The 23,692-nt window shown below is 43.7% G+C and overlaps 1 protein-coding gene across 1 annotated transcript in view; it reads left to right on the top strand.

Annotated features, from left to right (window-relative positions):
- Window positions 1-23,692, top strand: part of zfhx4 (zinc finger homeobox 4) — an 81,509-nt gene that overhangs the window by 13,325 nt on the left and 44,492 nt on the right. The window contains exons 2-5 of the mRNA XM_080865891.1: window positions 6,389-8,924; window positions 9,297-9,509; window positions 9,859-10,153; window positions 11,790-12,331. Of these exons, the coding sequence (XP_080722017.1) occupies window positions 6,435-8,924; window positions 9,297-9,509; window positions 9,859-10,153; window positions 11,790-12,331 (3,540 nt within the window). The 5' untranslated portion in view covers window positions 6,389-6,434. The remainder of the gene's footprint in view (window positions 1-6,388; window positions 8,925-9,296; window positions 9,510-9,858; window positions 10,154-11,789; window positions 12,332-23,692) is intronic.

Genomic DNA, 23,692 nt, shown 5'->3' with positions numbered 1-23,692 from the left:
TTTGGAGTGTGTGTGTGTGTGTGTGTGTGTGTGTGGGGTGGGGGGGGGTCAGACAGAAAAAAAAATCAGAGGAAGTCCTGAGAATGAAGCTTCTACCAGCGTGTGCACTTCTGAAGTGATTTTAGTACCTCAGTGTGCACGTGCACGCATGTGTACACGGTGATAATAGTCAGGACATAGGCTGCCCTTTGTTTGTGCGGTTCATTTCCAATCAACCCTAATTAACTAGAGAGTGTTTCCAGATTGCCAGAAAAAGAAAAATCCCCACTTTTTTTTCACTCCCCTCGGTCTTTGCTGTTTGGAGTTTGAGCAAAAAGGGAGAGAAAAAAGAAGAAGTGGAGGCATTAGCTATGTAGATTGCCTCGCCTTTGATGCTGGAAAAAAATCTTTAGCAAGGGCAGTAAGTGGTGACTGCGACCCAGCAGTGTCTGACTGTTTATTTTCATGTTTCAGTTTGAGTTAAGTTTGAAATATTGCCTCTTCAAAGGTGTTAGACTTGTGCATATATTTAGACTGGACCGTGTAAGCCCAAAGTCTGTTTGTAAGAATGCAAAATCCTGTCAAAGTTGTCTTATATCCGTTAAACCTTGTCTCCAACAGGCTGCAGATAAACACGCTGACCCAGGATGCACATGCAGCACAAACTTCTAAAGTGAAATGTATTTAACTGTGCTCGAAAATCAATGAGAAATCCAAGTCTTTGGAGGTTGCCTCTAAGCAGCGACTAGAGGAACAGACGTTAGAATAGAGGCTGGTGTAATCTGACCCTAAATCAGATTTTAGAAGCCATCCGTGACTTGCTGGAAGAGAGGAAAAAGACAAACACGGCCCCTGGGTTTGCTATTTTTCCCACCTGGTCAACATTTTGTTTTTGCATAGCACTCTGTATGCTGTTTGCTTCCTGTTAAATTCTCATTTTGAGTTTTTCTTTTTTCTTTTTTTTTTTTCACAGCGTTAGCCAGATATGTTTTCTCTAACAATGAAATTTCAGGTAAGGGCCTGAGGGGGAGTTGGGTGTATTGTTACCTGAGCAACCAATGAGACCAATTTACTTGTCATCAACCTGAGGGATAGATCCTGCATACCTGCTCTGCAAAAAGAACGAAAGAACAAAAAAAAGACCACTTCTGTCCTCTACGTTTCACCTTGTTATACTCCTTCTTTCCCCTCCTCTAAACCTTCTTGTCTGTTCTTTTTCCCTCCACCTACAAATCCAAGATCATTGATCATGTGAGACGTAATTTTGATTTTGATTTGCCAAAAGGCATTTTTTTGCAGACTAGGTAATTTGTCGAACAAGATTCCTGTGCTAAATGGAGTGGCGCTTTAGGTGTCTGGGCCTTGCCTTGCAATAATGATAAGGTGTCTTTTGGTAATGAAGGCCTTTGCTCACGAGGGAGACACAGGCAAGAGGACAAGCAGACAGGAATGGGTGTGGAGGAGTGGAGGGGGGGGGGGGGGGGGGGCATCATCAGGGAGATCTACTGCATCCAGTGTCTAATATTACACCCCCAGGCAACAAACAGTGGCTGCATGAAAACCCTTTGTGAGGTTAAGAAGTAAAGGAGACCAAAAAAAAAAGAAGCCATCGCCTGCTTATCCCTTTACAATTTTCTCACTGTGTCCTTTAAGACTTTAAACAGAGAGCATTAGTCCCTATTCTGTGATTGTGTGCATATGTGCGTAGTGTGTTTGTGCATACGTGCATCAGTGCTCTTTGATGGCTGCCGAGGCCACTCTTCTATTGTGAGGAAGGAGATAATTCCCCTCCTCCTTCATCCACTTCGTTTTCCATCCCTCCGTTTCTGCATGGCAACAAATAAACAGGTCTAATTAGACCAGAGTAGGCCTATTCATGGCACTGACAGTGGGAGATGGATGCAGGGGCTTTCACAGCGTCTTTCCCCTTTGTCTTTGGCTAACGCTTGGTGACATTTGATTGAAGATTTGGTGTTGGACCGAGGGGCCACATGCCGGGGGAGAGCGACGACCTTCTAGAAGACCTCAAGGAATGGATACCTAGCAATAGTCTCATGCTGTCTCCTGACTTTGTCGGTGGGATTGTCTTAAAGAATAAGCGTGAATTTCAATTCGACAGTCATCAGGCCCCGCTCAGATGTGCCCCCAAACAGCCTGACAAAAAGAGAGAAAAAGCTCCATTTTAGAACTTGGATGGCCACATCAGAAAGCACAGGTCTGTCTAATTTCAGTGTTTACAAATGCTGTAAATAGCCACCACAGTATTAACAGCACTGTCTGCCACTGCATTAAAATGTCAGACACTTAGTGATGAAGAATTTGAACCTAGCAGATCCCTGTGTAAACAAAGACGGCAGTGTGGCGACATTACAATTACAGGTTTGTCATTGAACAGGCAGCAGCTCCGGTTAATGCCTGATACTCTGACAGGAGGACAAAAACAGGAGGAGACTGTGACATCACCAGCACCCGAGGGCCTCCGGTCTGAACTGTGGACATGTTGTAACACTTCTACTAATATCAGCTGATTTATTGCAACTTTTCGTATATGTACACTACATTGATACTCATAATGTCCCCATTGAAACTTCTTTAACTAGAAGCACTAAACTTGAGTTTATTATCACTCAAGTGTGATAGAAATTGTTTGTTTTTCCAGAAGTCCTTTGGTTCATAGTGCCTCTCTGCCTCTCAGGGAGCTACTGAAAGCAGCTGGAAGGGGTAGGGGAGAGAGAGCCAAGGGGAGGGGGAGAAAAACAATAGGCCGAGGAGTCTCTTAGCCCCTTTCACCCATCAGACCTAGCGGTGTCCAAAGCAGGCATTCCTGGGCTATTATTTGCCTCTCACTGGATCTGATCTGCCACTTTAATTACCTTAGCGTACGTGGGTGTATTTGTGTGTGGGTGTGCGTCTGTGTCCGTGTGCATACGTGTGAAAGCAAGGGGACATGCTTAATTAAAAAAACAGAGGAAGGAGCAGCTCAGGCCATCTCTTTTGTTCTTCCGTTAAAAGAAGGGAACTGTTTCTGCACTCTGGAAAAACCTGGGCTTTAACACTGTTTTCTCTCTTTCCCGTGTATCTGCGTATCGCTCTGTCACAGATGCACAAATGAAAGTAGTCTGGTTGGTTAGCAGTGCAGAGGAAGCCAGTGGGGGACAGAAAGAGGAATGTTTCTTAGCTAGTAGTAATATGATATGCCTTTAAAAAAAGAAAAAGAAAGAAAGAATGAAAAAGCAGAAGCGGGCACTGCTGCCGTGAAAGGTGTGAAACCTTGGGAGTGGAGCAAAACAAAAAAGGAGCGAGGACAGAGAGTGATCACGAGTTATTATATAGATCCTCGGGCTGTGAAGGTTTTGGCATTCAAAATGTTACTTTAAGCTTAGAGAGGTACAAGAGGAAAATATTGGATTCCCTTGACAGTTAGACCAGACATCTCATTACTTCTCTGTCCAGCTATGCTAAATTAACACATGCTGAAGGGATCAGGAAGACTTCAAATGCTTACACCAGACTGTCTTGCATCATATTGCCTTTTCACAAGCGCTTGCAGGATAAATTAAAAGCCAAGACGTTAGCATTTCACTAAAGATCAGGCATCCACTGTTTTGAAAGCAGCTCCTCTTTTGAGTCCCCACACGAGGCCAAATTATTGAGAGACACCAATACTCAGGGGTTAGTGCAGTCGCAAACACTACGTTCACTTTCTTTCCCACCACACTACTGCCAAGCAAACAACTTGCGCTTATTTCGCTCTAAGTGCATTAAGCAGCAGTCTTCTTTGTCAGTTTTCTGTAGGTGGCAAAATTAATGGGATCAATTAGAATCACTACCATTAAAAAATGGACAGTTATGTTATTGTTGGCAGGCAGTACACATGTAAACAGCTGCTAACCTTTTCACCTATGCCAGTGCCAAGTGCTTATCCATAAGACATAATTCCATACTTAAGGAGATGCATAATTCATAAACTGCAGTGTTTTATGTCCGAGCTACAATTCAAAGGGGGTAAGTCACCAACGAAATGACACCACTGACAAGTAGTAAATCCTGCCATATGTGTCACATTTACTCTCAAACCCGCTACTTCTGAACAGCTTTGCCCTCAATTACGGTTAACACAAGAGTGTATGTGTTTAACTGCAGGAACATGCACAGTGTGCTGTTTTGGCAATATGTGATAATAATGGATGGTAGAAAGCGGGATAAGCTGTCATTTAAGTGGATGTATTAAAGCCATTATTTGTATATAATTGTTTCCGTCCTGCCAGCTCAATTTTGTTTTATTATTCCGTCACATAAGTAGCTCGGCTATGTCTAAAATTAACACAAAAGTTGGGGGAGAAAATGACTCAGTGTGAGTGTAAATAGCTTGAGTTCTTGTGGCATGACAGACATTTGGTCAGTTTTATCCCCTTGCTTGGTTGTAGCTAATTTAGCTGATGATCATCTCCAAGATTGGTGTCTTCAGCGAAACATCCCAAACAAAAAACACACATTATGTTTTTTGCAGGGTTTTTGTAATTAAACATTCATAAGTATCTCATGTAGGTTTTTCAAGAGAGATAAATTGTTAGCATCTTGCAAGAAACCTTGAAAATATATATATTTTTAAGTTTGCTCTGAAACTTTTAGTGCAAACTCTTGTGCTGGGAGATGATTTTGTCATGCACATGCCACACACCTACCTCCATCCTCTTGCCACATTCACGCTGAACTGATAAGCACTGAAAATTCATTTTCTGCTCCTTGTGAATTTTTTTTCTTCTTTAATCTCACAAATAGAGAGATACAAAGTGAGAGGCAGAGAGAGAAAACATCATTTCTCTCTTTTAATCTATCACTAGTCCCCATGGAATCATCTCTGGGATATGTCAGATTAGACCTGATTATAGCGCGTGCACACACATGCAACCACAACCGCACTCACACACATGTTTGATTTCATTCCTCACGCTTTTACTGTCCCTCCCACTGGCTTTGTTTAGCCCTGGATTGTTGCGGATTAATCCTCTAATTGCTTTGTAGCTTTATTGTTAGGGAGAGGCAGTGTAGGAAAATAGAGGGAGAATTAAACAGCAGGTGGATTGGGTTAAAGGTTAACATGGCTCTTCAAAGCTTTCTTTTAATGCTAGCTCATTTACACGCAAGCATCTGAAAAGACCTGGTACTGTATCAAGTGAAAAGACACTGGCATCCACAACTAGTTCCCATTTGTTGCATTTAGCTGAGCAACAAAGTAGGTTCCTTTAAGCTGCAGTGGTTTTCCTTTTCTCCCCTTTATGTTTTTTCTCTCAGTTTGTTCTTCTATTTCTCCTCAGGTGATAACAAATTATGCCTGTGATTACAAAATGAAGCGACTGTGGCATGTTATGGGTGTTTGTGGGATTAAGAGGCTTTCTCGGCATTGTGTGGGGGTTTGTTGGAGCCCTCGAATTTGTGCCTTGTTGTGAAACACCAAAGGTTTTAGGTAGTGAGGGGTTGAGAGATGGGCAGCCACCCAGGATTGATAACATCTCACTGGAATTCTAAACACCATTCCTCTTGGAAGCTTGTTCTGCTTTTTTTTCTCTTACTATCGCTGTTTTTTTCTCCGTGTTGCATTAAATGACAAGTGAAGATTATATTTTTTAAATTCTTGATTTTTCTTACAGTGCTATACAGTGCTCCACCATTCCTCATGGCACAGACACACTCTTGGTTCTACTGTCCAAACAAAGCCTACCACATAATTTCAGGGCATTACTAGCTTAATAGTTGCTGCCCAATTAGAAACTCCGGATTTGTAAGAGTATGCCAAGACTTATTTTCCAATGACTAAGAACCTCTATAATTCACATTATTTCTCATAATGCAACACGCTAACTTGATGGGTCATTACCTCTGTTTGTTAGTTGTTGTGCTCACATATGTGGTTTTAAGAAAGTAAAAGAGAAAGAACAAATCCAAGGCCAGTTCATGGCCATATGAAGAAATAATCTTTAAACACAGAAGAGTCCACTAATCAGATGATCAGGTTATTTCTTCAAACTTTCCAGCTGCCAACTGCTGTGCAGCTGCTTTGTTCATAAATCCACTTAATATTGGATTTCTGGAGTGCCATTTGAACAGTATAGTATATATGGTTTGTACTAGACTGCCATATAGGAGGTGTTTTCATCAGTGGGACTTAAAGTTGTTCTTGGTTATTTTGTTGTAGAAAACTCAAAAGCTCTGAATTTTGTTAAAATGGGTTAATTTAAAAACCTTTAGAGAAATCCATCACATATTTAGCACTTGGTTTAAGTCATGTCTTAAATTGACTTTTAAAGGAGTTACCAGTGATTTGGAAATTGCCTATTAAGTCTACTGTTGAATAGTATTTGGTAAATCTCTGATGTTCTTTCTTGATTTCTGTCGTTCTCCAACTCAGGTCCCTGTTGGGCTGGATGAGATGAGATCCCTATGTAGTGGTCGTCATGGCAACTTGTGACTCTCCCCCTATGGTGTCATCACGGCAGCAGGAACATGGTGGCCAGAGGCTGGATGCGGCTGCTGAGGACAACTCCGTCATCGCCATGGAGACCAGTGTCGCCAACAGCACCAATGCCAACAACAACCAATCGTCACCTGCTGCCATTGGAGAGCCAGAGAATGGCCTTGGAGAATCCGTTGTGAGTCCGCTGAGGTCCACTACTACCCCCACCACTGTCAGTGCAACCACCGACCCTGTAACTGAGCAGAGTCGAAGAGAAAGCTTTACTACCGGTAACAAAGGGAGTGTTACCGGAACTTTACCAGGAGGAGGAGGAGGAGCAGCTTTGGGTTCGGACTGTTCTGCCCCTGCCACATCCCCCGTGGCACCGGCAAAGGAGATCCCCTGCAACGAATGTTCTAATTCCTTCTCCAGTTTACAAAAATACATGGAGCACCACTGCCCCAATGCCCGCCTGCCTACCACTGGAGGTCACGAGGAGGGTGAGGAGGTTGAAGGGATGATAGGGGACGAGAGCGAGGATGAAGGAGACCGTGAGGTGGGTGCTGCAGAAGTGGGGGAAATGAACAGCGAGATGGAGATGGAAGAGGATAGTGATGTGGAGAACCTGTGCGGCGAGATCATCTACCAGCCCGATGGCTCTGCCTTCATCCTGGAGGACTCCAAAGAGCAGCGTGGCAACCAGGGGGAGCTCTCTGGGGCTCTCCAATTCAGGGGCCTGCTGTCCCCCCAGACCTTCCCGAATACCCAGGTCAGCAGTGGTCAAAGTGGCCTGAGCCCAGGGGGGGAACGGTTGGAGCAGCCCGCTGCACCCATGTCCTTCTACCCCCAGATCATAAACACCTTCCACATTGCCTCACCCTTTGGGAGTAAATCCCTAGCGGCTGACCACCCCTCCTTCCCAAATACCTCAGCTGGAGGGCTGGCAGGCGCTGGTCCTGTGTTGCACAGTTTCCGTGTGTATGACCTCCGCCATAAGACCGACAAAGACTATCTAAAGGCGGATGGTGCAGCCAAAAACTCCTGTGTGTCCAAAGATGTCCCCAACAATGTGGACTTGTCCAAGTTTGAGGGCTGTGTGGCGGATGGGCGGCGGAAGCCTGTACTGATGTGTTTCCTGTGCAAGTTGTCTTTTGGCTACAGCCGTTCCTTCGTGACACATGCTGTCCATGACCACCGCATGACCCTGAATGAGCAGGAGCAGAAGCTGCTGAGCAACAAGCACATCTCTGCCATCATTCAGGGCATCGGCAAGGACAAAGAACCTCTTATAAGCTTTCTGGAACCAAAAAAAACCCCAAACTCTGTGCTACCCCACTTTCCCTCACCTGCCAACTTCCTAGGGCCAGACACGGGGCTCCGCGGCTTGTGGAATGCTTTCCACAGTAGTGGGGAGAATGCAGATTCCCTTCAGGCAGGTTTTGCCTTCCTAAAGGGCAGTGCCAGCAGCTCCTCTACTGACCAAACCCCCAGATCCCAAAGCATGCCAAAGGCTGAGACCAACCCAAACCTCGGGGGAGGGGCTGGTGCCCACAGAACCCCCAGCGGGAGTTCTGCTGCTGCTACCACTGGTGGCAGCCTGGAAGGGCGGAACTCTGATCGTGACCGCAAAGGCCACATTAGGGACACTTGCACTTTGCAACCCAATGGGCCAGATCTGAGCCAGTACCCGCCCATTAAGCGGGAGCCCGGTACGGTGGGAGGAGAAAGTCCAGAGCAGGATGAGGATGCTTATTCCAGTGGTGGTGGAGCGGATATGGAGGCAGAAGAGGAGGAGGAACAGGTCATGACGATGACAGGCCAGCGGGCCGACAGCACCAGTAGCAAAGATTTCCCTCTCTTAAACCAAAGTATTTCCCCCCTTTCCAACAGTGTGCTAAAGTTGAATAATGACAGTAAAGGCCCTGCATCCACTTCCCTTTCCTCCTTACCTGTTAGTGAGAAGCTGGAGATGGAGAAGAGCCGTTTGTCCACTGCCCTGGCAGCTGCCAGAGAGCGGGAGAGCAGCAGTGACTCAACCAATGAAGGCCTGGCAGGACGGGATGGCTTATCACCATCCTCAAACCCCCTTGACATGATGACGTTGCGCAGAGATGATGAGAGTCCTGGACCTCTGCATCAACACACAGGAAACCCAAGTACACCTGGAACTCCAGGGACTCCTGGAACCCCAGGCCCTGGTGAAGGGTCACCAGGTAGCGGAGTAGAGTGCCCCAAGTGTGACACGGTCTTGGGATCCTCACGATCTCTGGGAGGGCATATGACAATGATGCATTCAAGGAACTCCTGCAAGACGCTGAAGTGTCCCAAGTGTAACTGGCACTACAAGTACCAGCAGACACTGGACGCTCACATGAAGGAGAAACATCCAGAGTCAGGTGGATCGTGTGTGTACTGCCGCACAGGACAGGCTCACCCTCGTTTAGCCAGAGGAGAAAGCTATACCTGTGGATACAAGCCTTTCCGTTGTGAGGTCTGTCCATCTTATGTTTCATGTCTGTGGAGTTCCATTTCCCTCTTTTTTTTAATTTTGTGAAATTGTCAAATAAGGAGCGTTTCGCTTATGGTTTGTTTTTGTTTTTTGCGTGGATTATAATATAATATTATATTTTATTTTTGATTTACCCAAAATTCCAAAAAGTTTGGAATTAAAAAGGGAAAAGAGGCAGTTGGATGTTATTTTCTCTTTTCTTCAACATACATTGTAGCTTTAAGGATACATTTTGAATTATAGTGCTGAACAACAAATCAAAAAACAACTATTATTTGTCATTGATGTATTTAATGTTTATCATACATCATTACTATTATTAATATTAATTCCCAATGTTTGTTTCTCTTATAGGTATGCAACTACTCAACCACCACCAAAGGCAACCTAAGCATCCACATGCAGTCAGACAAGCATCTAAACAACGTGCAAACACTCCAGAATGGTGGAAGTGAAGCACAGTACAACCACAACCATGCCAACCCTGTGCCCAGTGCAAGCCTTGGTGGAGGTTGTGGGGCACCCTCACCATCCAAGCCCAAACAGAAGCCCACTTGGCGCTGTGAGGTAATGAAACAAACAGAGCATCATTGTAGCGCCGTGGCAGCAACATACCAACTTCCTTGTTGCACTGTCCGCACAATGAGGCGGTTATTTCCCTATGCGTCACTGTGTCTATTATTTTTCTTGGCCACATCGTCTGACCTTCAAATTTAAAATGGAATTTCTTATACATTCTAGTCTTCATCACCATAACCATGGTAATAAAATGCTTTCATCTTTCATGTCCTGTTTTGTTGTTAGCTGTTGTTTTCATGAAATTCTAAGTGGGAAAAAAGTGCTTTGCTGATAACAATCACGCTGGCAGAGTTAGACTTCCTAATACACTTATATTGTTCCACTTTTCTTCTAACAGGTTTGCGACTACGAGACCAATGTGGCACGAAACTTGCGAATCCACATGACCAGCGAGAAGCACATGCACAACATGATGCTGCTGCAGCAGAACATGAAGCAGATTCAACACAGCCTCCATCTGGGCCTGGCTCCAGCTGAGGCAGAGCTTTACCAGTACTACCTGGCTCAAAACATGGGCCTTGCGGGTGTAAAACTGGAGAACCCAGCCAGCAGCAGTGGCCCAGACGCTCAGATGATGATCAACCCCTTTCAGCTAGATCCTGCAACCGCTGCCGCTCTCGGATCTGGTCTAGGTGAGTGGTACTAAATTTGAAACAAAGCAAAACAAAAAAAAGAGATGGGAAATGGCAGGAAAAAGGATATTTCTGCTTATGATGTGAGAAAGTTCCTGTTTTGAATTTTTGGCCTCAAGCTTATTCTTTCAGTTTACTTCTGCTCATTTATCACTGGGCCAGTTATTCTGTTTTATCTCATATATCTGATGCTATCTAGGTTTTTTTTTTTTATCTCTCTGCATTTTCTTCTTTCTGTTGATTTTTTTTATTTATCTTTTTTACACCTTCTCACCTTCCATCTTTAGCCTTGGCCCCATTCCCTTGCCCCCCTTTTCTTTCTCTTTGGCTCTTATCTCTGCTCTCATATTGTCCCTCTGTCATTGTCTCCTTTCTTTGACCGCTCTCACTGATTAAAAAATGATTATGAGATGCCACATGAGAATTATTCTTAATCTTTCATTTGTAATTTTCTTAAGTCAGCTTAATCCCCCACCATACACACCCCACCCCACCTTTGCTCACCCTGGAGAGAACACACACATTAGCACACATGTACACAGACACACACTCGCACACAGTAGGAAGCGGATTCCCGTAGGAGTGAGAGAGATTTAACAATGACCCCGCAGTGTTGCACACCCACTCCCTCCTCTAGTGTGGAGGTCACAGCCCAGCTAGCAGATGTACTCTCAGTGAATTACAGTGATAACAGACAGCTCCCTATAGTGAGCACAGCTGTCCATTGCATACATAGATAGGTTTTTAATATATATATGTGTCTGTGTGTATAGATAGATACCCAGATAGACACTTATATGCACCTTCTAAATGACAAACAGTGTGATACTTTCACATTATCTTGCGTCCGTGTGCTTTTTTAATCCAGTGCACACCCACACATATCACACACATTTGGCCATCTGAATGAATTATGTAGAAAAGATTTAAATGATGTGTAATTGTTAATACCTCTATACACTTAAAAACACAGTATGAGCTTTGGTACCATACATAAAGGGACAATGAAGGGATCAAACGAAAGTGTTAATTACATTTGTATGAATGGCCTTTTTTAGGAAAAAAAAACTGTGTAAAGCATTGATCAGCTTTTCAAAAATCTGTGCGTATGTGAGAAAAGACTGGAGCCCTGCAGCCGTTGTCCCACCACAGCTGAGACCAGTAATTAAAGCTACCTGATGAGCGAGTTAGCAAGTTGAAAAGGATGATTGTAATTGATCCTGATTCAATCCTATTAAGGTTTTTTATAGACAAGACTTTGTAAGGAGCCCTAGTCCTCTGCAAGGCTTTATTTTATCAAATCCTTTTGTGTGAAAGAGGCCTGCAAAGACTCACTTCGCTTTCCACACTTAATTTCATTTAATAAAAAAAAAATCTTTTCCCCTTTTTTTGTACCTCTATCCTTTATCGCTCCATATGCATTCCAAGCTTTCATTTTTACTATAGCGTTGGCTTTTTGTCACATTACTTTGTTTTTAACATTCCTCTTGCTGTGCTTGCTGCCTGCCTCCTGTCTGACATGTTATCATTGTGTGCTTTCAAGTATTTAATCCTTTTTTGAGGTTTTACCTTTTACACTTCCATCTCAACTCCTTTCCAACAGTCTAACCTAGATTTTCTCTAATTTTATCCTTAGTGAATAATGACCTATCAGCAGAGTTGCGTCTTACAAGCGGTCAGCTGATGGCAGACGACCTGTCCCTGGTTTCCTCAGCTGGAATCGGGGGCATGTCCTCATCAGATCCCTCTCTGTCCTCCTTGTCGCCACCTATCAACGACCCCTCGCTGCGCCTCTACCAGTGCGCAGTATGCAACTGCTACTCCACAGACAGCCTGGAGGCTCTCAACGCCCACGTCAATGCCGAGCGCTCTTTGGCCGAAGAGGAGTGGCGCTGCGTGGTCGGCGATGTCTACCAGTGCAAGCTCTGCAGCTACAACACTCAGCTTAAGGCCAACTTTCAGCTGCACTGCAAGACAGACAAGCACATGCAGAAGCACCAGCTGGTGGCTCACATCAAAGAGGGTGGCAAGGCCAACCAGTGGAGATTAAAATGTGTGGCGATTGGCAACCCTGTGCACCTCAAGTGCAATGCCTGTGACTACTACAGCAATAGCGTGGATAAACTGAGGCTACATGCCACCAACCAGAGGCATGAATCTGCCATCCGCCTCTATAAGGTAAAAACACTATTTACCCACGCCGTGTCCTGCAAAAACCAGTTCGTTAATCTCAGCTCTTTGGCCCTGCTAAGATATAAGCAAACAAGCAGTAGAACAACACTGCCTATGAGTGAGGCTGAAAATGAATTTCTGAAGATAATTTATAAAGAAACAAAAAAACATATGGTTCTGTGTTTTTTGCAGGACACCGATGTTACATCTCATGACATGCAGCCTAATACAGACAATAGAATTCATGTTAATGCAGATCTAGCAAGGACACGCGATTCAGAGAGCACATACTTTATTTTTTGTTTATTTATTGTTTTTGGTTCAAAACAAATGACCCCACTCTCCTAAGCGTAGTGTGACACACATATAAAGTTCCCGTGAGAGTGGAATGACAAAGATGGAAAAGGTCAGTGCAAGAGTACCGAGGAAGATCCCATCTGATACGGGTATATTTCCTGTCTGTTATCAGCTGGCACTGTAGTTCCTTTTAATCCTTCACAAGTGAAGTACCAGCAGAGAAATATTTTTCCCCCTTCATTGTCAGGGCCTAATGACAGTGCCAACAATAGCAGCACTATTCATGTTACTCTTGATATTTGACTTTATGTGAAGCTCAATCAGACGCAGGAGAAACCTGACATTTTATGCAGTAATTATTTCGAGCCTGTTTTATATTTTGAAATATTATAAAATGATAGATTAACTATGAAATGTTAAATCTGACTTTAATTTATATAACTACAATAATTTGTATGATTATTTATAAAAGAAACACACCCTGTTGGTTACATCATCTTGCACCAGAACTGTAGCTTGTTTTGTTTATTTTACCTTTAATTATTCAGTTTTAATTTACCACAGCATTACCACACTAGTTTCCTGTCAGAGCTGTATTAATTGAGCTACTTAACTAATTAAAGTCTTCGCACTCAGAGCAATAAATAATAAAAAGTTAATCTAAGGAAATTCCAATATGCCCAATATTTGGCATCTTTCTGCCACTTTATATATTTAAGTAGATTTAATTTGTTAGACTTCTCCTTCGTTTTAATAGGATGCTATTACATTTCCAAGGCCTTGACCTACAGGCCTGGATCAAGTGCATTACATTAATGAGGATTTCTTTATTACTGTATTCAACATTTGGCAGTGGGAGGTGTTTGAGCGTGTTGTTTCTTAAACGTGGAGGCAACAGGGGTTAGAACGTGTAGAAAATAAGATCCTATTGACAGAAATATATTTTTATTTTTACAGGGATAAACCCATATTTGTAGAATAATAATAAGTACAATAATAAAAGGACAGTTCTGTCCTCTCATTTTCAAACTAGAGCTGTTTTTTTTTGTATTTTTAAGCAACAATAAAAATCCAACTGCATTTGGCCAACAATGAAAACACGAAACTCAGAAAAGACGTAATGTGCGATAAAGTTTTTATGATTTGAATCTGCAAAATTGTGTTTATGAAGCAGCCTCACTTTACAGACTTCAGTCATCATCATTTATTGTGCATGCGTTGTGTATGTGTGTGTGCACTGTGTCGCATAGTAATCTTAAAGGAATTACATTTATTTGAAAATCTGCAACTGATTCTTCCTTACACTTTCATGCCTAAACTGGATTAATCACATTGGCATTCTTGGGGTTATTTAAAACAGTCTTCACTTCAACAGGATGTACACATTGTCACAGGATTGTCCAGCAGCCTGGAAAAAAAGGGGGCTGGACTTGGCATGGGATGAGTTGGAGATGTCTCTACTCAAGGAACATTTTTAAATTATGAGCAAATGCTGCTTGCACATTGGCCCACATTAGCCAAGGTCCTAACCTATAAGATCAGCTTGATTAGATGACTCAAATCAAGTCTCTTTACTGTCATAGGAAAACTTTACCCTGTGTGTGTGTGTGTGTGTGGGGGGGGGGGGGGGGGGGGGGGTGTGTGCCTTTGCGAACATGTGTTTGAAAGTGCTGAGCAACTTTTGCCTGCTCTTTCAGTTGATTTAAAATGAGGCAACAGCCAGTTAGGTTACCAAGGCTACACTAAACACTGGCAGCCATTTAATCAAGCAAAAAGCTATTTATAACAGTTGTGATTAAATGTACAAAACCCAAGAAACAGAATAAGCTTCACAGAAACGGAACCAAGGGGTGCGCCTGAACATATTCCTGCTTTTGTTCATATTTTTGCTTTCCAAGAAACATTACGTTATGCAGCGGAGCATCTTTTTAGGCACGCAGAAGCACAAGATCAGCCAAGGCAAGAGAGGGTCATCCAGTGTCCCCTCAGTGCACCCATGTACCCCTGCATCCCATCTAGCCACCCACCTACCCCCAAAGGGCCTCCACAAATCTGTTCCACAGATGACGCTTTTAATGCCTTTGGCAGAAATTCCTCTATTTTACCCTTGGACATGTGGTGGTAAAGCCAAGCGTGAGGGAGAGAGAAAGTACAGACAGAGCAGAGAGCGGTGCAGAGGGAAAAAAAAATCATTTCTTTATTTGACCAGAAAAACACCTCTCCTTTTATGTATTGGCAGAGGTGAAAAGCACATGGGGATAGAGGTAGCTTGGCCGGGCGCATAAAAGATCCGAGTGTTGACGACTTTACCATCTGGATTTTTTTGGAAACACAGAATATCTTTATGGCATGGGAAACCATTTGAAGATACAAACAAAAAGCATATTCAGGAGATTTTATGGCTGCTTTGTCGCAGCAATGGAGTACTTCTGAGGGGAACTGAGAGTTTGAAAGGGGTTTTTTTTCCAGACTTTCAAACAGCAAGAGGGAAATTACATTAGCAGCACATGGACATCAAGTCATCTGGTGTCCAGGGCACAGCAGGTGGTGCAGGAAGTTACAGGCCTTACATGGAATAACTGAGGAGTACACCTCATCCCCTTTAGAGGGGAAATATAGGGAAAGTGATCAGGGCTGGTTGGTACCACTCAGGTTGTTTTTTTTCTACACAGTATCTCCTAATATAGAATTTAGCTGATGTGAGTGTGGAACCTCGCTTCGCAGGTATTATCACAGCTGTCCAGTGCAAACCTTTATCCCCCTACAAATAATGTAAACAACAAAATAGAAGATGTTTTAAAATAGCATTTGTATGCTGGCAGCCTGTGAGGTAAGTTCTGCACTAAATGGTGTTGTAGCATAGCGTGTCCTTTGCTGGAAGCACTTGTGTTTGGCTTACCACTGAATATGATGATATATGGCTGATTTTTAATAACAAACACTGGGCTTAATAAACATGGAGACGGGGGTAAATCTGTCAGTGCCATTCACAAGTGCTGCCTGGCTAAGTAGGGGGTTTAGTTTGTAGTCCGTGTGTGTGTGTGTGTGTGTGTGTGTGTGTGTGTGTGTGTGTGTGTGTGTGTGTGTGTGTGTGTGTGTGTGTGTGTGTGCGTGTGCGTGTCGTCTTTGAGGTTGAGATCTGGGCTTGCCCCTGGGTCATTAGGAGTTGAGAATGTTCATGGTCAATGTGGCATGGTCAAGGACCACACACACACACACACACACACACACACACACACACACACACACACACACACACACACACACACACACACACTTTGTGTGTCTTGCAAGCCATGGCACCTGTTTCTCAGATGGTTGTCTGAGTAAATCTTAACTGTCCTCAACCGCTGTCAGTCTATCCAACTTTCCGTCATAATTCAAGCGGAAATGGACCTCCGGGGTCCACTGCACTTTTCCATATCTCTGTTTTCCTTTTCATTATTTTCCCCCTTCCTTTACTTCCCTCGCCATCTCCTTTGAACTCAGAAATTCGAGGTCATAAAACGTTTTTTTTTGTTTTTTCTTTTACTTTTTATGATGGCGATCGGAAGAGAAAGGATATTCAGATTTAGTAGTCGGTTGTTAGTGTGACAAATAGAGGAAAAGAAAAATAATAGAAAGCATCTTTCTTTAAACATCTGTCTCTCCTTCTCGCTCAAACACTCGTTCACAAACTCGGTCTTACCAGCCCTTTTTTTGTTTTGTCTCTGACTCTTTTTTTTTTTCTCTCTTTTTCTATCTCTCCCCTGGGGAGCAGCAGATAGGCCATCTCATTACCCATGATCCTCTTGGCAACACCATGGCTGGGAATCAGGGGGTGGGGGGAATTAAACAAGGGCTGTAATGGGAGGAGGGTGAGTAGGGAGTAAGAAGATGAGGAAAGGAGACTGTGGTTTGTAGATGCATCCAAACGCCTCCCTTTTCTCATTTTCATCATCTTCTTTGTAGCTCTCCCTCCCTCTCTCTGCCCCCTTTTTTTCTTTCTCTCTCTCTTGCTTTTTCTATCAACTGAGGGACCTTTTTTCAGTCTTTTATCTCCACCACCCCCACCCCCTCCTCACATTTAATTTTCTTCCATCTCTCTCTGATGGAGGTAGCTGCGCTTGCGTGATATTGTGATCTGTGATATTAAGTCTACCACTGTGCCTTGGCTATTAGCAAGGGTCAACCCTGCCCACTCTCATTTGAAAATCAAATGGCCCTATATATATGCAGCCCAAATTATTGGACTGTCATTTGGACTTGTGTGATGGGGAAATGGACAGGAGATTGACTCCCATAGATTTGCATAAAAAGTCATTGTGCTGGTACCCGGAATAGAAAAGAGACTGGATCTATTTCAAATGCATGGCACCGTTTATGACACACACACACACACACACACACACACGCGCACACTCTTAAATTCATATGTCCATAAAGAGGTATAGCGTTACATACATTCATAGAGACGCACTCGTTCACAATTGTAGTCATCAAGTTACCATTCCCACTTGAGCCCGTGTACGCTTGTTCCAGACACAGGCTCTTGATCACAGCGTCCTTGTCTCAGACTCGCAGAAAGAGTTGCTGTTCTCTTCAAAAAGGAATGTTCTCAGCCACTTCACGCTAGATGCTACTTGACTGCTAGATATAGATTTTAATATTCTGTCATGGAGACAGATGATGCCAACAAGAGTTCAGCACCTGAGCAGATAAATTAATTCACCTCTGTGTGGGTTTTTTTTGTTTTGTTTGGTTGTTGTTTTTTGCCAGAAAGGTTGTCCGTCCCTCTTTCTTTTTCTTTTTTCCTGATGCCAGTTAGTAGATTATTCAAATCATCTCCTCTTTCACCTGCATGGAGATTACAATAGAAATCTTTCAGAGGTCCGGGGGTGGTGAAGTGGGTGGGGGAGGGAGGATGGAGGGTAGCGGCTAATTAAAGCACAAAAGCAGGTGTGTGTGCACGGGTGTGTTTGTGTGTGTGAACTCTGTAGCTGTAGCTTTCTGTTTGACGGAGAGGTTTGAATGGACAGGCTTCCCCACCCTCCCCCCTTCTGCCAAATAATCCTCATAGATATTAATAAGAGTTTCGCCCCTTCTCCCTCCAACGCCTTTACCAGATGGTCGGCAGAACACGAGTGTTTATACACACATCTGTGGGTGTGGGTGCGTAATGTCCAGCTTTGGTCCAGCACTTGACTGACACTCATATGTAATGTTTAATTTCCCCTCTTAAATTACCTCAAATTCTTGACTTTTTGATGAGTTTGTTGACTAGGTGTGTTCATGTGCGTGTGTTTCTTTTTTCTGTGTGTGACACAGAAAAACAGACTGAGCTGGTTTTCTCATATTAATAGCTAGATGTGATCCCTTTCATAATCATTCGCACCCCTCTGAGGTGTGGGTCATTTGGGCCGCGTCCATGTGCAGGGGACTGTGAAGCAGATCGAGGCTGACAGGTATGGGAACGATAGCAGAGGGGGGGATTGTGAAGTGTGCAGAAGGAGTGGGGGGGGGGGGGGGGGTCAGTGTCTTCCAGACCACCAGAAGGAAGGGAGCATTGCTGGGATGTGGGAACAAAGGAGTTACCAGAAGTTTCTTTTCCTTTTTGTCTTTTTCCCCTCGTCTTAACATTCCCACCCTCACTATATCCCAACAGACGCTCAGATACACACTTCCCTCCTCCCGTTTTCCATCCACATGCCCCCTACTCACACACTTGTCTTCCTCTAACCTTTTTTTTTTAAATATCCCAAACTCCGCCCTATCCTCGCCTTTCTCTTGGGTCTTGATCATCCTGTTAGGACAAAGACACAAGCTTGTTTAGGGAAAAAAAAAGAAAGAAGAAGAAGAAAAACAACTGAAAACAAAGTAATAATCAAAGAAGGCGCATGAGCTCAAACATGATCTCTCGGGGGCGTGTTGTCTCCACTTTTGATGCATTGATTTGATCAGAGCAGCCTCAGACAGATCACATGGCAGAGAGATCAGATAAATACTTTTTGTGTAAGTTCATTAGCTTTACTTTTGAAATCACCTGACATTAAAAATGTGCGCTTAATTTGCAAGAAAGCTGACAGGAAAAATCGTAGCCTCTTTTTTTTTGTAGCTCCGTTCTTGAAATAGTCTAAAACGTTACATCAGCTTAAAAATGGTATTTAGGCAGCCGTGCTTCTTCCCTCTCATGAAGCTATCAGGATATTGATATGGACAAAGTTGAACTGAAATACTCCTCAACGCCCTTCAAATCAATAATCGATCGATTGGAGGTAATTGTGCTACTCCCTTGGAACGGTCCCAAGTCACCCTCTCTCTCTCTCTCTTTTGCCGTCTCTCTCCTTCTCACACTCTTTGTGTCATTATCAGCATGTGGACCCGTATTCGGTATTTCAGCATTCCAGCTGTAATTGATTTTAACCATTAGGTGCTCAGTGAATAGATAAGTAGTGGGAGATATTCGATTATACGGTGAAAGAGGGAGACGGGGATGAAAAGAGGGAGAGAAAGAAGGAGGGAGAAGGATTTAGGGATGTTGCCGGAGAGCTGCAGAAAGGGGAGCTGACCTGTCCTGCTGTCTATCCGTCTCTACCACTGGCCTTCCATCTTTGCAGCAGCACAATACCGCTGACCTCCTGTGAGTTCAAGCAGCTTAGTTTCTGCGAGGTAATCCCTAATGCTTTGAAATAGACCTGATAGAAAGCCCACTTACTTGTTCAGGATTAATGTGGTTTGTGTGTGTGTATTGGGGGGTGCGTGGGGTGTGGAGGTGGGAGGGTAGTTTCCAGCACATTTAGTTAAATTAACCGATTCGAATCATGATATTCACTTCTGACTGCGAGCAGCGCCTGTAAAAGCATGTCACACTTTATCGACAGACAGGTGGGAGACTTGGATCCTTGTGCCTCACCTGTCACACATTATTACGCCGCTCTTCTCTGTTGTTTGTGTCTGGATTCGCTGTGCTGGTTGCCAGAGTGCTGTTATTTCCTTTCAGTAGCTGCCCGTCGTTTACAGAAGCCATTTTGTATCGTGAGTGCAGCAGAGGACGGTATCGTTTTTCAATTGTTTTCTGAAGATACAAGTCAGACTTTTTTGTTTCTTCCCTTTTCCGCTGCCCTTTTCTCCTCTTTTCCTCATTCTGGCAGGAGTTTAGGATAGGACTAGGGGCAGGAGCAGAGGGAGGGGGGACAAAGGCAAACATTTGAGTAATCTTCAAAGAGCCCATTGGTATGTTGAGTGGACGCTGGTATGCGGACTGCGGCTGAGGCTTTTTCAGGGGAAAACAATATCCTTCCTTTAGATGGCTGGGGCCTGGGCAAACACTACTAGCTAGGCAACTCTGCCCAGTGCTGCCACCGCTATCAGCTTACCCTCACGCCGCCCCTTGTCTCTTGCAAAAATTGGTAGTCTTCTTCATTGCTGGAACAGAAGCAAAAGAAGAACCCAGCTTGGCAAATGCAGGGCTCAATGACTGAGTTTGTGTGACATATCTCCAAATTGTTTAACTGGGAGAGTTTTGATGTCGACTGCTAAAGAAATGGTCGCACTCTGTATAAAAATAGTAGCGGCGGATCAAGTGAGCCACGTTGTAGGTCACCTGCAAGGCACCTGATTTCCTGTGGCAATATGCAAAACATGTCTGCTGAAGAGGTACATTCATTGTGCTGTTCCTGGCAGACAGACCAGCCTAACATACACACACCTGGACGCAGCCTTTCTGCACAACAAGCCACATTTTCATATTGTTTCCAAGGAATAAGACCTGACACTGTTTTGTTTTTTTTAAATTGGAATGTGTAATGTAAGCATACAAAGGACAATTGTATGCTTCTTTGTTATGAAGTTGATTATTCATTATATATACCACTATGTAGAATCTATAGTTGTAGATGGGCACAGTGATATGTCTATCAAAAAAGCATTAAAAGGCAGATCTATTTGATAAATACGACCATTAGAAGAAAGAAGCAGGCAGTCTGCCATTTTGTGACAGTTTCAAAATGAACTCCCTTTTGTCCAGTAATCACTAGCCATTTTCTCACGAGGATCCACCCCAGGGATAATTTCTCCCATTTCTCTGTCATTAGCAGGGCCTGGTATTAGGCTTGTGTTTTGTTCCCTGTACCTTTTGTTTTGTGCTAAGTGAAACCATGCGACAGGATAGGGGCTAACTGGAAAACAATACTCCCCTTCACAGGCTCAGGAATGTGTAATTAGTGATTTGAACCCAGCTACACTCGTCTAGATTCTTCCCTATCATTCTCTCTCTCGCTCTCTTTCCATCTCTTGTTCTTTTGTTCTCCTTGTCACAGATTTTCTTCACCCCGTGTATCATCAAATCTTTCGCTTAGTGTTGTTCACAGTATGCTTCTGTCATTCCTTTTGTCACACTTTCTCTTGGAGACATTTTTTTTGTAGCAAGTCCCCACTACCACCAGAGCAAAGCAAAACAAACTTGGCAAAAAGTCACTGATCCTTTTAGCACCAAAATTATTTTACCTTCTCTTCCTTTTCAGTTTCAGTTAAACAGAACAACAACCGTGTAGCGCAAACTTCTTTGATGATACAGGTAAATGAGCTAAAGTCCCAGATTTGGAACCCTTTTACTCGTGTTTTTCGTAGACCCTGTCAATTAGAACTTGCTTTGATTCCTCAAAAGCATCTTGGTGTGTTGGGAAAATGGAAAAAGATGAGCCCTACCCGAAAGTCTTAGCACACTGGCAGTATAAAATATAACAGGCTAACAAGCATGCTAGCACTTCAGTGATCTTCTTCTCAGCATTTCACGATCTGTCTCCTACTCTGAGTCGGTGGAAAAGATAAAATCAGTGGCACAATGGTTTAGGGAAATAGGGAGGTCTGGTCAGTCTCACCTGGTGGTGATGGAGACAAGCGGGGGGCTTTTAGACCCTAATGGGCTAAGGTCAGGATAGCTAATAGGCAGTAAGTGGCTGAGCCATGCTGTCTAAATCTAATGCTAATGTAAATACTGATCCATTTTCATGGGGGATGGAGGTGAGCTGGCTTTCAAGACACCCAACACACATACACTTGAGCTTAAGTGAGTAAGGAAGATCTGCTCTGGTGTCTTTGTCTTTTGTAATCTGCAATTTTTGAAACTACACGTTAATTTCCTTGCTGTCCACTGATCAGGACAAGAAGAAGTTAATTGTGTTATAATTTAGCAATGTTGTGTTTTAGGAGGGAGACTAGAGGTCAGGTAGGTGTGAACTTCAGATTGATCTTTATGTCAGTTACACACTTCACTTATAAACTTCCATCCATCCATCCGCTTATCCTTTTCAGGGTCGCGGGGGGGCGCTGGAGCCTATCCCAGCTGTCATAGGGCGAGAGGCAGGGTACACACTAGACAGGTCGCCAGTCTGTCGCAGGGCACCACCGTGCCACCGTGCACTTACTAACTTCTATCGCTATTTGTCTGCAAATAGTAAAGAAGGAAGAAATTAAGTGAAGAAAGAAAGAACAAGTAAGGAGCAACAGAGAAAGGGAGAGAAAGAGACAGGGAGACAGCACAGAAGTGGAGAAAATGTCGTATGAAAGACTCATTGTGATAATTCATTTATTTGTCTTGGCAGTGATTATGAGATGAATGCTTATTATTATTGGGTGACCTAAGCTAAGCTCATCCACAGGCCCCTGCACCTCATGGATCGGCCCCAGAGCTGTGATCACATGTGATTGCCAGCAGCCAGAGAAACAGGAGAGCCAATTTAGCTCTTGGAAATATTTTCTTTTGCATTTATGAAAATGAGAGCCTGGGCAGGAGGCAAAGGAAAGATGACCATCAGGAAATAAAAGAAGGTCGAGTCGGTTGGATTCAGGTGTGCTGGGAGTGCCTTGTGTTGAATCTTTAGATTACACACTGTGGCTTTGTAGGAGAGGGTAACTGCAGACGCACACTGAGTGTGTGTGTAAATTGGTGCATGTGCACTCAGCACTTTTTTTTGCACTTCTATATGCATATTAATTTATTGTGTCTGTGCAGCACTGACGCTGACTCTCTACCACCGCCTCTGTTTTCTTTATCTGTGGAAGGAAGGTGGCACATACCTGGGCTCTCCGCAAGTCTTTTGAGCAGTGCAGTCTGCCAGTGAATCCATTGGCAGCAATCTTGCGTTACATCTATGTCTTGGGGGCTGAGTGTCGGTTAGCAGTAACATGTGTTAGGGAGCTGGTAGCACTGATGGAATTCTACACTTGGCAGCCTTCCAGGCAGTACTGGTATGTGTTTAAAATACTTTCAAGGAACAATACATGCTTTTGTTGTTTGCTGGGCCAAGTGGGGCTGTTTTTGTCTCTGATGGCCCTCAGGGGCCCAGGGGATAGCACTGGAGGCTGGTGACGTTCTTAAAAAAAAAGGGGGGGGGGGGGGGGGGGGGGGTAAAGGTACAACCAACAAAACTCCCTGCTCCCCCCCAAAAAAGAGGAGCTACAGATGAAAAGATATAAAGAGGTTTTTATTTTCACAATGTGCGGGGTGTACATTTGCATGCATGTGCACACTCTCAGAGGAATCAAAAACAAAACTGAATGTATGCACTTCTTTACATACGCACGCACACACATGCACACAGCACCGGTTATTAAGGCATAACCGCTGTGGCGGAGACCTCTCACTTTCAGCATGTATTCATTAGCTGCCTGTTTCTACACTTAATGACAGGAAAGAGTCCTGTTTGTACCGAATACTCTAATTTGTCATTTGCTTTATGGAGGAAAAATGCAACCCCGCTGCCTGGTTCTACTTTTGAATTTATTTTCCACGTTACCAGAGAACGCATCACAATCACAGGCAAAGACAAAAAAACACAAAAAACAACACGAAAAAACGCCCGACTGAAATTATAGACAGACACAAAAAATACTTATGAGATAATATCAAAAAAAATGTGGAGTTAAAATTACTAATGCATAAAAAAACGCACGCACACATTCGCACAGTCATAGAGCAAAAAAGAAACGGTGGATTGAAATTATACCCACACGCGCTCTTTCACGTACTCGTACATGCACAGGGAGATAAAAGAAGTTGTGAGGAGATGTCTTTTGGCTTGGCTTATTAAG

This window comes from Rhamphochromis sp. 'chilingali', assembly GCF_963969265.1.
Source record: "Rhamphochromis sp. 'chilingali' genome assembly, chromosome: 18".
NCBI lineage: Eukaryota > Metazoa > Chordata > Actinopteri > Cichliformes > Cichlidae > Rhamphochromis > Rhamphochromis sp. 'chilingali'.
The sequence above is the reverse complement of the archived record's forward strand: the minus strand, read 5'-3'. Positions and strand labels throughout refer to the sequence as shown.